Source organism: Pyricularia grisea (genome assembly GCF_004355905.1).
Source record: "Pyricularia grisea strain NI907 chromosome Unknown Pyricularia_grisea_NI907_Scaffold_11, whole genome shotgun sequence".
Taxonomy (NCBI): domain Eukaryota; kingdom Fungi; phylum Ascomycota; class Sordariomycetes; order Magnaporthales; family Pyriculariaceae; genus Pyricularia; species Pyricularia grisea.
In genome coordinates this window covers 179,194-195,922 of record NW_022156723.1, presented here as the reverse complement: position 1 = coordinate 195,922, position 16,729 = coordinate 179,194, and the positions used below count along the sequence as shown (strand labels likewise).

The following is a 16,729-nucleotide window of genomic DNA, read 5'->3' as shown; positions in this document are numbered from 1 at the left end:
TCCTGCTGTCTTTCTGTCTCTGCTTCTTCCGCGCGTTGTCGCTCCTGCTGTCTTTCTTTCTCTGCTTCTTCCGCGCGTTGTCGCTCCTGCTGTCGTTCTTTCTCTGCTTCTTCCGCGCGTTGTCGCTCCTGCTGTCTTTCTGTCTCTGCTTCTTCCGCGCGTTGTCGCTCCTGCTGTCTTTCTTTCTCTGCTTCTTCCGCGCGTTGTCGCTCCTGCTGTCGTTCTTTCTCTGCTTCTTCCGCGCGTTGTCGCTCCTGCTGTCTTTCTTTCTCTGCTTCTTCCGCGCGTTGCCGCTCCTGCTTTCGTTCTTTCTCTGCTTCCGCCGCGCGTTCCTCTGCCTCTCGTAGCCTCCGTTCCAGTTCTGCAATCTTTGATTCAGCCATCACGCATCGAGGTATTGGTCTTGGTGTGTATTGATACGGAAACTTGGTCCGCAACCCAAATGTTTTTCACCGCGGCGTCATCTGAGTGGAGTCGTATTACGTAGGCACGTTGCAAGGGGTAACCTGCCCGAAACACCCTCACTAACCAATCGACTGATGCACGGACGTAATTAAGCGTACAATCGACCAAGGCCTTCCTTGGGCCCGGAAAGTGGATCAGTCACAGCTGAGTGCAGCCACTTCAGTAAGGAAGGCCAATACAAACCCGGAAAGCTCCCTCGTGAACTCAGGTTTTGCCTTTGCAGCTCACGGAAATTGACCCGCGCACGGTCGCGGATAATCTTCTTCAAGCATGGCTTGATCAGGTGTCAACCCAACTGCAGCCTCGCTTTTGGCATGTGCAGATGTAGACACCGACAGTCAGTGACGAAAACCATGGTGTATGATTGTAGCGAAGATTTCTGCACCTAACGTTGGGCCCCACATCTCCGACCGTCCTAAAGTCCGGACCCACCAGCCAAGGCACTGGCAAGCACAGCCACGCTGAGCCAGGGGTCCACTGACCCCAGATTTAAACACGTCACTCCAGCACGCCGTCAATTGCAATTTCTCTCTGTCACGAAAGCGATCCCAAAGAGACAAGGCTGCAATATAGGGGCGATTCTATTCGAAGATCTAAAGCTAAGTCTAAAGAAAGAAGAAAGGCACGCAGTGTCAATCGCGTACACGCGCCTAAGCGAACTGAACTTCCATGCAGTTGATATATTTGCACAAGCACGTAAAGGCACGGCACGAACATGTTGTCCTTGACCCAACAAAATATGGTTTATCCAGTATTGACTTCCTTTTTCGTTTGCCGTTAATCTGACGAACTGGCGGCTGCATACATTCTGTCCCAAAAATATATCTGCTTACTCCAAGGACATATTCAGCATGTGATCTTGAGATGTTAGCAGCTTGCATTATTTCCACGGCCTCCTGAAGCCGAGGACTACCTACCAGATGACTTGAATTGGCCTTTTTTTTTCCAAAAAGTGAGCAGCTCTCTTGCTACCTTCCCTCTTGCCTGAAATTACAGTCTACAACTACTTTCATTCTTTTACTCTTTTTCACATTCGTTCCATGTGATGCTTATGCACTAAAATTCTCTTTCTAAAGGTCGCTCTTTCCCTCAGGTCCTTATCACTCTGAGCTTCCGAGTGACATCCAGCTCTAGAAGAAATATCACAGTGGTGTACAACTCAATCAACCAACTATACGTAGCGAAGAGCCTAGCGCATCGTCTTCTGTTGTGCGTGGCCTGAACTCGTCCAGGTCGACGGAGCGCATCAACCAGATCGATCAAGTACGAGCCTATGGGATTGGAGATGTTGTTTCTCTACCCCAGCTGGTGGTCTGTGGCGACCAGTCGGCCGGCAAGAGCTCGGTCTTGGAGAGCGTCACTGGCATCCCGTTCCCAAGGAAGAGTGGACTTTGTACGAGGTTCCCCACTGAAATCATCCTTCGGCACGACTCCACGGCTACGCGTGTTATGGCCACTATTCACCCTCACGCCTCCAAACCACAGGAAAAGAGAGATGCCCTTCTACAATACCGCCGTGTGCTAGCAGAAATGTCGGAACTCCCTGATGTTATTGAGCAGGTGTCCGTATTGATGAAGATCCGTGGGTATGCGGACCATAGTCTCGGGAACGCGTTTGCGTCTGATGTCTTGCGGATTGAATTTGTGGGCCAGACAAACCTCAATCTGACCATCGTCGATCTACCTGGACTAATCTCTGTGGCAAACGAAGAGCAAACCGAAGAAGATATCCAGCTGGTCAAAGACATGGTCAAAGGCTATGTTCAAAGTTCTCGCACGATTGTGCTAGCAGTGGTGCAAGCCACCAACGACATCGCCAACCAAGTCATCATCCAGCTTGCGCGACAGTACGACCCGGAAGGTCAGAGGACGGTGGGGATTATCACCAAGGCGGACTTGATTAACGAGGGCAGCGAGGCCAGCTTGGCGCAACTTTCGAACAACCAGGACAACATCCAGCTGAACCTTGGCTTTTTCCTCTAAAAAACCCGAAGCCGTCCGAGATTGAAGAGGGTATCAAACCTGAGCAGCGGTCACAGAGGGAGCTGAGATTTTTCTCGGAGCCCGTTTGGAAGCAGCATCTCGATATGAGTCGTGTAGGGGCCGAGAATCTGAGGCTGTTTCTGCAGGACCTCCTGAACGCCCACATCGAGAAGGAAATGCCCCAGGTGGTTGAAGATATTCGGAAGGTCCTGCGCACCACAGAGGAGAGCTTGACGCGACTTGGCCAAGCCCGTCCCACTGTCGGGCACATCCGCATTTTTCTAACGCAAGTTAGCACCAGCTTTGCCCAGCTGGTCCAAGCTGCCTTGGATGGAAACTATCATGGGCAATACTACGAGTTTTTCGATCACATTGAAGATTCGCGGTTGCGCGCCGTAGTCCACAAGATCAATGGCAAATTCGCTACCGACATCCGTACCCATGGCAAAAAAAGGGTTTTGAGGCCGGCAGAGTCAGAGATCGACTGGACTCTGGATGAAAATTCAATTAAGGAAAACAACGAGAAGGAGCTTTTCGTAACCCAAGAGGAAATGAAAAACTGGGTCAAAAAGGTATGTCCATATATGGTTGTTTAATCGGGTACGACTGACATGGTACAGGTGTATTTGCGCACACGGGGTCGTGAGCTTCCAGGGAACTACAATCATGTCCTACTAGCCGAGCTGTTCTTGGAACAATCCTCTCGTTGGCTCCCCATTGCCACAGCCCACGTGGAAAGCATCATCGCGATCGTCACCGGGTGGCTGCAGCACGCCACTCGAGTGGTTCTACCCGAGGACAAGCTTCGTGGTGATGTACTTGCCATTTGCTCTCAGTGGATGGAGGACGCCGGCAATGACGCTTTAATGGAGCTTGATAAACTGAAAAAAGACGAGCAGCGCCAGCCGATTACGTACAACCATTACTACACTGACAACATTCAAAAGTCCCGTCATGGCTTTCTGCGTGAGGCCGTGGAAGGTGCTATCAAAGAGACAGCAAGCTCGGATTATCATGGAAAACTCCATGTTAGCAACATCCCCATGGATATTGAAAAGTTCCTTGAGGCAATGAAGCGCAAAGTCAACGTCGACATTGACGACCAGGCATGTGCTGAGGCCATGGCAGGGTTGGAAGCTTACTACAAGGTATGTTTTACACGACGCCATTGCAAAGTGCAGATACTAAAGCTTTTCGATAACAGGTAGCCATGAAGACTTTCGTGGACAATGTCTGTCGGCAGGTCGTTGAGCGTCACATCATTGCGCCCCTCTCCAAGATTCTCAGTCCAGTGACTGTTTCCCGATTCACGGACGACGAGCTTCTTCAAATCGGATCCGAGTCGGAAAAACAAAACCGCAAGCGGGAAGAGCTTAGGGCCAGGGCAAAGAAACTGAGGAGCAGCCTTGAAAATCTCCAGCGACGCTGACGGGTATCTTCCTTCGGGGTTATGAGGAGCCACTTCTCGCTGTTTTCCTTAATTGAATTTTCATCCAGTTATATGTTGGTTTCAGACGCGGACCTTTACGGATCCAGCGATATCCTGATTTCAGTCGACACACTGGAAAGGTTAACAAATGGTGGGGCATAGGAGGTCATACGCTCTTTTAATTTGATTAAGTTCAAAAGTATGATGATAGAAATCCGGCAGGCAGAGAATGGGTACATTTTGTGGATTCGTTGCAAATCTCGGCCCCAAAAAGGCAGGTCACACATTGGTGATCCACAAAACACATGTCAATTTCGGTGCAAGAACTGCATTTTCATCAAATGTGCTGGGCTGGGCCTAAGTGCTTTGCATCTGGTCCAAGCTAGAGCAGAGTGTTGAACAAAACGGGCACTTTGCCCATTCATATGTCCACTATATGTGCCTGAGCAGCTGCTTTAACATACAGACTAAGCGACATGCCGCGTCGATCATAATAAGCTCCGGCACAAAGTACCCGCCGCTCCAATACCCGGTTGGCATACATATCGGGACCTTTTTTTTTTTGACGGAATCAGAATATGCATAGCATCAATCTGTAGCCTCCACAAATATCCAACCATAATCTATTTGACGACCCCTCCAACGTGGTGTACACCCCTGTCTCAACAGCTTTGCAGCATACTGCGGTATGTAGCATTTGTGATTTGATGTATAGTCTGCGAAGCTCAAATGCATGCGGACTCCCTTGAAAGAGGATCTTGTAGCAAACGGGATATTTTAAACCAATCGTTGACTTGACCTGCTCCATGGGGTGTTACAGTATACATGTACATTTCTCAAATTATGTCTTTAATCCCTGCTGATGCAAGTCTAGGTGAAGGCCTAAAAACGGGCCTTTGCCACTGCGCTAGGCTTCACCCATCGCACCGGTGCTTGAAGTGTTTTTTCCGAGAGAGCGCAGGCCCTATTTTCGCAAACTACCAATATCAGTCTGTCTGTACTGTATCTGTACTGTACAGTACAATACTCTTAAACAAGTCGTTGTCTTTCGCATTCAAGCTTCGGGTTGGTGCTGACATTCAGGTTCCTGGAACGATAAAGAAAGAACAAGGCTAGTGCTGTCTTCTGGCCCAGGTTTTGAGTTTTTGTTGCATATTTTGCATTCATAATCGTGACGTACCCGCCCGCTCACGACATCAAGTAAAGTGTGGCACCAGCCCGGTCCGGCTCCTCCCAATGTTGTCAATGATGCCAAATCAATGATGCCAAACGAGCTAACGGACGATATTTAAACTTGCAGCTTGAGAAGAAAGCGACCAATTGTACTCGGTTTTTTTTCCTTCTTTTGTTCTGTGCTCCAGGTAAAACTGGATCGTGGAAAGGGTGCTTTCTACCTTCTTATATCCTTCCTATTACATAATGCCTCGGTCGATGCATGCCTCAAATATATTAATACACTTATGTAAGTTAGCTCGTGTATACACGGGCCACCACAGGTGTCTCCTCCTGTTATCGACCGTCGGTGCCGCTTAGGTCACGTATTAGTGGACGTACCCCCTGTTCCTCGCGTCCCACTTAGAGGCCATTGATTACATATTAAAATTAGTCCCAAATTTGGGCCGGCCTTCTCGTCATCGCTGGGACAAACGCTGTCAATCGCAGTACTGTAACAAAATTCCGACGATTGGGACATTCTCATTTATTGCCACATACAGTACTAAAGGGAAGCCCGGGGATACCGAATAGTATTTTGAGGAGCCGAAACTGGGCCAACAAGAACCTCGCCACAGGAGACTTGACCAGAAATGAGACAATGGCACAGCTCAGGGCAGTTCAGATATTGAGGTCTTGGCGATTATGGACCAAGTCGACGTTCTTAATTGTACGGGATTTATATGTGTAACGAATCTTGCATGAACGGGTTCTCTGATCCCTCATAGACCTTAATGCCCGTTTTGAGTCTTTGCTAGATTATAATGAAGCTTCAACTGTTTGCTACCACACTGGCTGTAACTGCCCTGGCTCAAGCCCAGAATTTTGGAGATCACTGTTTACGTCAACAGTGTCTTGAACTCTCCTGTTGAGCGACATGCTAACCTTCCAGGCCCTTCTTTCAGTGTGACATCCTCGAGGCTGTTGGCCTTGGCAACCGCCTGTCCAGGAACCTCTCGACTCTTTATGACGATACTCTGTCGGCTTATTGGCCCTTGGATAGCACACAAATTTCCCCAGCATGCATTTTCTTTCCGCAGTCCGCCGAGGAGGTCGCCACGGCCGTGGAGGTGCTGGGCGTGTCGGGCACCGATAACAACGACGGAAACTTGAAGGGTTGCAACCAGAGCTGCAAGTTCGCTGTGCGTGGTGCTGGGCACACTGCCAATCCGGGAGCCAACAACATCCGGGATGGCGTAACAATTGACTTCAGTGAGTTGGTGTAGACATCCAAAAGTCAAACAAAAGCCTAAAACCTGACTCATCTTACGCTAACCGACTGTACAAGCGCCATGAACACCACCATTTACCATGCCGACAAGACCCTCACCTCCATCCAACCCGGTGCCCACTGGGGTCCTGTCTACGAGGAGCTTTCAAAATTGTCGGTATCCTTATGCATAAAAATACCAGCTAATTGTTACTATCTACAAGACCACATGAATCTATATTCTGCTGTGTTCTGGAATCGCGTGGCTATGCACGTGATTTGCCCCCTCGCATGTTACGCAAACAATACAAAATTATTGTTGCCTGCGCGCACCGTGCGTCGCGTGGAAAATGAGTCGCCGTTGGGGTCTGGTGAGTATAACAACCGGCCTGTGATGTCGAATTTTTGCCAAGGCCTGCCTGAAAATTGCTGGGGCTGCTTTCGATTGGCTAACGTGTTTGTCACATACCCGGGGTTTCCTCTGCCGCCTATAGCCTGCCGTCGAACGATGGTGGTGACAACGTCATTGCTGCTCTCGTTAGCAACACATTACAACTGTGTCGGTGTACCTGCTGTCTGTAAACCGTATGCATATCGAGGAATGGTCTGCACAATATGCTAAGCCTCGTTTCTGCGAAACAGCCAGCCAAGGATGTTCTTGTTTTCTGTTTGGGATGGGCTGCTGGGGTCACTGCCTGTGGTGTGGTTGGTTGGTTGGTTGGCCATGAGAAATTGGTTGAAGTTCGCCACCGCTTCCTGCGGATTTCCTTTGTGAGATAAAAGGTACCCTTGTACTTTGGCGTGTGAAAGACTATTTATTGGTATTTGACTGGCAAAATCTTGCGCTAGGTTGTTAAGATCGACGTGTCTGGATTTAACGTTCGCCGATTGACACGATTGACACGATTGCTGCTTGGTGCTGTTATCAACTTGGACGGAGGGGAGTGTTTCCGATTGGAGTTGATACATGGTTTTGAACATCAACCTGGCAGATTCCTTGTCCATGTTCCCAAGGTAAACTTTCCTATCAACTCTTCCGTCTCGAAACAACGCTGTGTCTAGCTTCTCAATGGCGTTGGTGGTCATGACAAGAATGCGCCCTTCTGGGCTTGCCACCCCGTCCAGCAAGTTTAGCAGCCCAGAAAGTGAACAGCCGGACCGCTTTTCAACCGAATCTGAATGTTCATCTTCGCTATCGCTCTCATCTTCCAAATTTGAATTTGATAGGGCGCGTCGATGCTGAAGGCCGATGGCATCAACATCCTCCAATAAAACGATACAGCGTTGTGGCAGTTGTGTGAACAGCGCCTTCAGCTCTATGTCACTGCGGAGGCTCGGAATCTCCAACATGTAAACGTCGAGATTGAATTCACTTGCCAAAGCCAGGCTGAGGGAAGATTTGCCCGTACCAGGAGGTCCATGTAGGAGATATCCTCGTCGGTAGGGTACTCCGCGATCTCTGTAAAAATTCCTGGTTTGCGGGCGCAGATACTCTCGAATATCCTCGACGAGCCGGTTTTTTTCGCCTTCGTCCAAGTACACCGTACTTAGTGACCTTTGAGGCTTTACGATCGTTGTGTCCCAAAATGCCCGGCTGCCGAAATCACTGCCCCGGTGGATGTAGACAGCAACTGAGCCTTTGCGCTGTCCTTGTCTAAATTTATGACAATGGCGGAGGAACTTGTCGATTGGGTCTCGAGACCAACCTAGGCAGATAATCTCTAACAGTTTCTCGTTCGCATCTGGCTTCCTGCTATTTTGGGGACCAGAGGGCTTCGCAAATCTGAGGCGGAGGAACAGAGGTTTACCGTCGTGGCAGAAGAACCTTGTTCCAAACTTGGAAGTGTATATAATCTGGCAGTCATGGGAATCGTCTCTCGTAGTTTTCTGGTGCCAGAAGGGAACTATGCAGCGATCGGCAGTCTCTGTGCGCGCTACCAGGGTACCGGTTCTCTTTTTGGCCAAGTCTTCGCTGCTGAGGTAGTTGATGACGTCCACATATAGGCGATCCTCGGCTGGTACAGACGCTAACACCGTAAAAAGAGGTATCACAACCCAACAGATACCATAGAATATACGTTTTGTGTGCTCGACCAGATGTAATATGGCGCCAGCTAGTGATAGCAGCCCTAATAAAAAGGGAAAATTCATTCTCAGTGTGAATTTCTGAGCGAGGTCTGCCAGTGCAGTTCCCGCCGCAGCGGTTCCGCTGATTAGGTTCGCAAGTGTTGACATATCCCAGCTGAAGATTGTAACACAATGGGACAAATAAATTGAAAGTTGAAAATTGGAAGCTGTGGATGTGGCAAAACCTTAAAGACAAAAGGGCTCGAATTATCAATGTCATGTGGCCAGAACCAGAATTGTAGTTAATTTGAAACCAAGTATTTTCTGGACTGTTGTAAGCAGATCCTCAAGAGAAACGATGTGGCAATGTGGGCAGCGTCCATATGCGCGATGCTTTGATGAGATTATTTATACCCTTGATTAAAAGCTGTTCCTTGCAAACCTCGTCACCATAACCACGAAGTGACCAGCCGGGGCTAGGCTGAGATAAAATGCGGCCCATGGTGTGTGCCTCAAAGCTCAATCGATTGTAAGTTAGATACACTTAAGCGTGCGGTACCCCCTGTCAATAAATCATGCGGACCTGGCAAACTTGAGGCCTCAGACCATGGTTCAGGTATTGCGTTACCTGAAAGCGCCCTTCGCTTGCCTGGACTTCAGGGTGGTATGACGGCAGTGGGAGAGAGTGTTCTGGACAGGGCTACCTTGTATTTGAAACAGACTGCAAATGTACTCAGGAGATAGATAGACGCAAGGTACAGCGAGACGTACAACTTATTCGTTTCAAGCTTGATCCATACGCGTAGACGAGGTCTATGGACAGTATTAATGACAAGATTGCTCAAGAATCCCTGCTCAGGACTCTTTGTCTGCTGCCCCCGCTATTGTGCAGTCTCGAACGGCTAGCCTTGCACTGAGAAACCTTTGGCCAAGGCAAGCGATATACCGAATATGCACGACTATTGGACTCGCAGACAGCCGCTCCCGGTCTGGTCTCTTGGTATCTTGGCAATCTCACCCTCCGCTTCTTAGGCATTATAAATTTCATCCCTAAGGATGAGGCCCCCTTGCCAATGCGTGGTTAGAGTTGTCATAAAAGTGCCTGCCTAGCTTAAGCGAAAAGCCTGTCTTGGCTACATTCTGTCGCCGGCTGGTTACAGGATTGCAACGCTAGCTATCCTGTTGGTACTACCAGGTACGTTCCTACCAGTTAACATTTAAAGTCCCTTTTAACGGCATCCATCTCAATTGGCCTACATATCAAGATCACATGCAATTAGAAAGCACATTAATGCTAGTTAATATTCTCAAGGTGCAGGCAGGAATAGGATGACAAACTATGGAATTTCACATAAGTTTTACCTTCACATCGGCTTTGGGTGTTTGTCAAAGGGGTAATACTATCTTGAGAGATTTAGATCCCTCGATTGACTTTTGGACATTGCGAGACTGTTCCAGGCTTTTCTTGTTACAAAGTTTGCTTTCGACGTTTTGTTTTGTTTTTGTTGAGATACGAATCTGATGGTGAAGGGCTTAGAAGGTAAGTCGGGACCCTCCCACCGATCAGTCCCAGCCACCACTTCATCCCAACCAACCCAATTGGAATTAATGCGTTATTTAACCAATCTTTCGCGTTTGACCCCATATTTTGGATTTGGATTTTTCAATCAAAAATGAAGCGGTATTCTGAACCTGATATTGATATAGCGCTTGAAGCTATCGTGGCCGGCCAATCAATTCGGAAAGCTTCTATTGAGTATGGAATTCCATACAGTACACTCCGAGGCCGATTAGCGACGGTATTCAAAAAATTCAAAAAATACGAACCCCCTCCCGGCGCTGAAGCGGGCCGTTTAGGGTCGGTTGCCAATAGGAACGGGTCCGGTTCAAGTTTATCGGGACCCTATTTCGACCCCGCCCAGTGCAGGCCACAACTGTCCCAAACGGCAGCTTGTGGGCATTAACCTCAACCTTAGCTACCATCTGTTAACACTTTCAATTGTAAGTAATGACGAATGGCGATGGAGAGTTTTTTCGGTGTGATCGGCCTAGTTCTGCTCACTGCCCCTCCCAAACCCCTGTTTTTGGCCCTGGCTTTGTGCTTCTAATTTTGTGCCACCACCTGTCCCTGCTTTTGATCGATTTGCTGTCAAACAGCGAACGTGGGCACCAATGACGGGAACGGCGGATGTCCCCTCCCTGGCGTGCGTCTACCAATGTATCCTTGACATTTCCTAGAGGGACCATGACGACGTCCTTGCCAAGCAAACGAACTTGTTTGAAGTGTCACCAAAATAATCCAGAATCATTGTCTTCACTTGATCATTAGCATCCTGCCAACATGTTTTTTCTTTCGCGGTTCCGACCCCGGTCTGTACTTCTATCCCATATCTCCCTTACTAGACTATCGCATTGGACAGCTGTCTATGCTTGACGTTTCGATATGATCAGAATAGATAGGCGCGAGACTAGGCGCAAAGCAACTGCCAAATCTAGCTCTACATTATTTCGGTTGCCTTGCTCGAGTTCAGGGGGCCGCTCATCGCCTCAAAATACGAAACGAACCAATCAAAGCCCTTGTTTCCGGTGATAAGCCCATCGTGCCCCACCTTGGGGTCAGCCTTCCCATCCAGAAGAAATCATGGTGAGGCCAACACAGGCACCGGAAACATAAACTGGATTCCTAACCAAACCCCATGTAATGGCTTTGATTCCGATTTGCTTCACGGGTCACATCCGACTTGGAACAGATGTCACGATTCTCTTGGCCACCTGTATTATCAAAACGGTAATTCGGGTCATGGAGCCGCTCAGACCAGATCAGGTCGTTGGTGCCTTTGCTTGGCGTGGTTCGCCAACACGACTGTGCAAGGGTTGGGTTCCTTTCAAAGGTATCATTCTGTTGAATTAGTAACCGTGACTTCAGCAGAACTTATTCACCTGGTAAGAAAGCCTCGCATACGCAAGCAATGAGGCTTGGTGTAGTTCGTTGGTCAGGAATATTGAGGTGAGTCATGCCGGTGATATGACGCATGCGATTGAAATGGACTTCCCTTCCTGAGCTGGTCATATCAAGACATCGCCAGCGTTTGCAAACCAAGGAATGGTACCAGTGTCCGTTTGCGGGTTTCTGTGGGTGAAAAGAAATAGCCTTTTTATCAAAAAATCGTCGGAGAAAAGAGGGGAGGGGGAGAAATACAATGCTACTCACTAGGGCGCTCCCATCAGTAACCTTGATTTGCTCAGAAACAACCAGCCCCGCGACATAGGGGTCAGGGGCTGGTCCCATGCCACCCGATGGCGAGCGTGTGTAAGGCAAAGTAGATGCTCTTCTCTTCACTGCTGGCGCCCCTGGATGACGAGGAGCCTCTGCCGCCGGTTAATCGAGTCAGTGATCGTGTCCAACCGACGGCATTACAAGCTGGCGCCATGGGTGAAGTCGAAAAGGTTCTTGGTACGGCCGTTTCCTGCCCGCCGTGATCGAGGATTACGCATGTATTTTCGACCGCGTCGATCCCTGGGGTGCGGTTCCCGGTCCGAACCACGACTGGGGGAGCTGTCTGCACGGAGTGGCGCGGCAAACGGGCTGTACCGTGCATTCTCCGATAGGGACCTATTTCTCTTCATCAGACATTGGATTTTTCGTCTTTTTTTCTTTTTAGGAAGGTGCATAAATGTGTGCAGGTGGCTTGGCTATCTATAGTTCTTTTGTCTCCTGGTCCGACGCTGCCTGGGCATCTGAAAAGAAAACGAGTTCTGTATGTGGAAGTGATAGAAGATGTTTGAGCCGGTAACGACAGTTAACAAGACGAATATGGTGGGATGGGCCGACATAGAACGCAGTATGGATTCGATATGGGTGGTTTGTTGTCAGAAGTTGTCATCATGATCTTCTAGGATTATATCTACCTCAGTGCTATGGGAGCCAGGGGACAATACTATACACGATCCATAAAAATTCAGGAGACTGATACAAACTTCTTTTTGCCTGCTGCCACAGCCCATAGATGAGAAGGGTAGTAAAATCACGCTCTGCAGGAATATCGAAGTAGTATTCTATTGTCAGGAGGAGTGTGACCCACCTGGTCTTCCTGGGCCCAGCTCTTGGTCGTAACAGTGGCCAAGGCGAAAAGCCAACAGTATGCATAGCCGGGAGGCGAGCAGGCCGTGGCTGGCATCCCCAAGATTTACAGAAAACATATGTCACGAGCGAGGGGAACAGGGCGCCTAACTCATGGTTACTTGAAACAGACATCACATGGACTAGAGACCGTTTAGAAGATTGCGGATGGCAAGAATACAGGGCAAGCAGGCTTCGCAGATAGCGGATGACTTTTATTGGATACCATTGCAATAAAGAGGTAGATATATCATATTGATCCAGATCTCATTAGTCAGCTATCCGAAATTTATAAATCTGTAGGTTTTGTTCATGTCATCCCCGACAGCTGTTTGTTGCGGGCATGATGATTCAGAATTGCGCATGCCGTTCTGCGAATGTGGTTGGGTGGCTGCGTTTGCTTGCATGCTTCTTCTATGGCCAACCCCACAGCCTTGAACCGTACTGCCGCTCCGAGCCACCGTCTGGACATTTACAGTCTGGGATGACTCCTTAGCATCGAGCTTCTTCTGTAGTTCGATCACCTCCAGGGCTTTCTTCTGCAACTGCTGTTTCACACCCTCGTACGCCAGCCTCAACAAAGCCTTTTCGCCCTCCTCTTGACGTAGTAGCTGAAGCTCTGCCATTAGATGACGACGGAAATTGAGTTGTTGCGAGGTCATCTTCGCAAGTATCGCTTCCCAAACCTGCGAAACTTGCTTTATTTCCAACATCTGCGTGTCGATAGTCGTGTCTTCAGGGTTAGATACGGATTTTGAGCCCATCTTGTTGGGTATTGAGTCGAGTGACAACTGATCAGGCGCCTTGCGCTTTCTCTTTGGTTCGGCAGTCCTCTGAGAAGTTTTACTCGCGGTATCCACGGAAGCGGGTGCTTCCGCTGCATTATCTAAAATTTTTGACAACAGCGTCAGATAGATTTGCGACCGGCTTGGAGAAATTGATGCTTACTATTGGTTGGTCCACGCCGCGCTGATGGCAGGGCTGTGCGCTCTAAGATGTCAACTGGTGTTAGAGCTGTCCACGAGATATATTTATTTTTTTTGGAGAAATATGGCTCCATACTGGCGGGCAGAAGGTTCTGCTGCAGTCCATCGGGCTGGGACATAGTTCCCAACCTCGCAGAGCTGCCAATGAAAGAACTTTGATCAAACTAAGTACAAGCCTGACAATGGCTGCTACGGGGAAAGAGCGGCTGGGATAATATAGATTGAATGGCAGTAATTAGATGCCTGGGATCTTAAATACTTTTTGTCATTTCCAACCTGCAACGCATCCATAAATTTTCCAATTCTTGAACATTATTCCAAGAACCAGGCAACCAAAAAGAGATGCGCTAAATGAGTCAACCTCTCCAAAGACTGCGCCCAAACTGTTGGGAATGATGACTGAAAGCAGAAATTTCATTCTTGGCTCGCACTCTCTACATGAAAGAAACCAGAAACGGCAACTTAATCTCGGGGAGGCCGAGCACAAACACTCGGGAACGCGTCCGGCCTCTCCCTGGGATCTTTTTGGGACCAATCAGCCGCGAGAGTCAAGACCTGGATTTGAAGCCGCTCGGGCCAGATTAGATCCCTGGTGGTTGCCTTTGTTTGTCATGGTTTGCCAACACGGCTGTGCAAGGGTTGAATTCCTGTGAAAGGTATTACGGCGCTGGGGTATGAATTGCGTTAAAACTGGTCATACTTTTACGGCGCATTACCAAAGCAGGTTCTTTCGCCCATTTACTTAGTGTAGAAATGTGCCAAGAGAAAATACCCCTGAACACTGCATGACCTCCCTTTTGTCAACCTACACCGCATTCGCAAAGCAAGGAGGGCGAAGATCGAGAGGAACATATCCAAGTTGAGTGCCGGGATGCTCCGTGGAGGTGAAGGCCAGTAGGAACGAGCCGGTCAAAAGGTTCCCGCAGAAAAGTCAGCATTAAATTCACCCCTGATTCTTCAACCACATTGATGATGATATCGATGATCCGTAGGGATTCCAAGACAAGGCTTCAATACGTCATATCACAGCCTCGCACCGGTCAATCAGTGTGCCTTCTTTTTTGATCGTGGCCGACCAATCGCTTCTACAAAAATCAAATAGGCCTGTTTCGAAGCCGATCGCAATTTCAAGTTGCGTGCGCCCGATTTGTATGTGAAGTGTCCGAACGCAGTAAATATTGCCGCTGCCGAGTGGGATTGGAATGAGGCATAGCTTGACGGAGAACCGGATGGTATTCCGTATGCAGGGGTTAGTGGTTTAATTAGCCTTCCTGTCGCTGAAAGCCGGTATGACAAACTTGGAAGCATAGCAGCCTTTTGGCCCGGCCAGATTTGGAAGTGGACAAATTAGTTTAACTCTTGTCGTTAGCTTCCATCTGGAATGTAGTAAAAAACTGCAATGAGGTGTTTGGTGATGGATGCAAGTCAGCCCTCCGGAAGAAGTCGCCTGTATTACTCTCAGGTAGATCACTTAACTGCAAACATAGTTCGGCACTCAACTGTCATAATTCGTTTTTTTAAAACCAGCGGCTCTTTCCATTCATTTTCACATGAATCACACCAGGATTTACTTGCAACTTCCCAAAAGCTAGGAAAGGGAAAGCCCAAAACGCCTCATGCTTTCTGGGTAACGTTGAACCGCCCGCTGACTACGATAGATGAGTCAAAGTCACTTTACGGCATGGATTGTTTTATCGGCTCGGTTTGCCCGAAAACTGCATGCATTTGAGCCGCAACTCATTGGTTCGCTCGTGCAGTCCGCAAAAAGAAGGCAACCGACTAGCCTTTGGAAAGCCAAAGGCAAGGTTATGCGGTATATGATTGACATATAAAGCCCAGCTATCATCATCGTCTGTTTGCGTCTCTTATTTCAGTAACGCAGACCGTAAATCACCTTTTGTTTGACTTTTTTTCCCCAGAGCATTGGGGTGAGGAAATATGCCGAACAATCAGACTGATCAATGCCCGCAACCGGCTGGCAATAGACGGACATCCAGTCAACATCTTCCTCAACATGTTGGATCCCCTAGGCGGGGAGCTGGAGCATCAGAATCAAGAGATTCCTCTACCCCAAACGCGGACCGCGACGCTGGCCTAGACAAGCCGAGAGCTAAGAAGAACCAGCCTTGTCAACCAATGGGAAAAACGCGTCGTCAAGTCCCAGAGGTACCCCTTCAACTGCCCAAGCAACGACAGCAACCGCACATCAAGGAACAGCAGAAGAACCGGCTACAGATCCCAACAATGGTTTCGAACCCATGCCCCGGGCGCGCAAATCACGTTGGCAGGATGGAACCCTGGGAATGACAAACTCACAGGCGGGGGTGGGAGCCCCCACCACTCAATCACGCGGAGCAACAAACAATGCGCGTGTTGGGCCATCGGGCCAACAGAGCCGGCGCGCTTCGGGCTCAAGGGGAGGTGGCGGGGTCAGCGACGCCACCGGTGAAGTCGAAAAAGTCAACGAGTTGGTAAAGCAGCCAGAGACGCGTCCTATAGGTCAGGAGCAGTTGGTGGCTGAGGTAAAAGGCATATATGCTGGGTAAGTCTCGGCCCCGGCGTGGACCAAAGCACAAGATACGGGCGGCCTCCCGCCTGCCTGCCTGCCTGCCGAAAGGGGGGTCCGTGTGACAAGAAGCCTTACTGCCTGCATTCGAGTGGCTCATCTGGAGGGAGGCTGCCATCTGAGATCCATGTCGTACTAATTTTGCTATAATCTAGTCTTGTTATGGTCGAGAACAAATGTATAGAGGTCGACAATGCACAAAACTCGCTCAATAACGATTCGGCTTCCCCCAAGCTCAACACCGACCAGTGGCAGGCTCTCATCGCCTTGCACAGGACGTTGCTACACGAGCACCACGACTTTTTTCTCGCCTCGCAGCATCCTTCGGCGAGCCCAGCGCTGCGACGACTTGCCACCAAATATGCAATGCCGGCGCGCATGTGGCGACACGGCATCCATAGTTTGTAAGACTCCATGAGAATTTCGTCACGGTTTTCTTTTCTTTTTTCTTTTTTTTATACGAGGCAGGCGAGACTGACCCTTTGTTTTACTTGAAGTTTGGAGCTGTTGAGGCACCGTTTACCACATTCACTTGAGTATATGCTCACATTCATCTACTCCTCGTACTCTATGATGGCACTTTTGTATGAAACTGTGCCAGCTTTTGAATATACTTGGATAGAATGTTTGGGAGACCTTTCACGATATAGGCAAGTACGCCCCTTTCTGTGTTCTACTCCTTTGAAAAATT

General features: G+C 49.0%; 4 protein-coding genes across 4 annotated transcripts; 2 read left to right on the top strand and 2 right to left on the bottom strand.

Moving 5' to 3' along the window:
• Positions 1 to 1,995: 1,995 nt before the first annotated feature.
• Positions 1,996 to 4,462, top strand: PgNI_12274 (uncharacterized protein; the record flags this gene model as incomplete). Its single annotated transcript, XM_031132228.1, has 4 exons — positions 1,996 to 2,337; positions 2,379 to 3,020; positions 3,069 to 3,596; positions 3,653 to 4,462. The coding sequence occupies 4 exons, from the start codon at positions 1,996 to 1,998 to the stop codon at positions 3,875 to 3,877; spliced, it is 1,737 nt and encodes a 578-aa protein (XP_030976228.1). The 3' UTR covers positions 3,878 to 4,462.
• A 1,228-nt stretch (positions 4,463 to 5,690) lies between these two features.
• Positions 5,691 to 6,315, top strand: PgNI_12273 (uncharacterized protein; the record flags this gene model as incomplete). Its single annotated transcript, XM_031132227.1, has 2 exons — positions 5,691 to 5,759; positions 5,995 to 6,315. The coding sequence occupies 2 exons, from the start codon at positions 5,691 to 5,693 to the stop codon at positions 6,313 to 6,315; spliced, it is 390 nt and encodes a 129-aa protein (XP_030976173.1).
• On the bottom strand, positions 5,711 to 6,354 carry PgNI_12272 (uncharacterized protein; the record flags this gene model as incomplete). Its single annotated transcript, XM_031132226.1, has 2 exons — positions 5,711 to 5,843; positions 5,975 to 6,354. 2 exons carry the CDS (start codon positions 6,352 to 6,354, stop codon positions 5,711 to 5,713), a joined length of 513 nt encoding a protein of 170 aa, XP_030976174.1.
• A 563-nt stretch (positions 6,355 to 6,917) lies between these two features.
• On the bottom strand, positions 6,918 to 8,534 carry PgNI_12271 (uncharacterized protein; the record flags this gene model as incomplete). Its single annotated transcript, XM_031132225.1, has 1 exon — positions 6,918 to 8,534. The coding sequence occupies one exon, from the start codon at positions 8,532 to 8,534 to the stop codon at positions 6,918 to 6,920; it is 1,617 nt and encodes a 538-aa protein (XP_030976175.1).
• Positions 8,535 to 16,729: the final 8,195 nt, after the last annotated feature.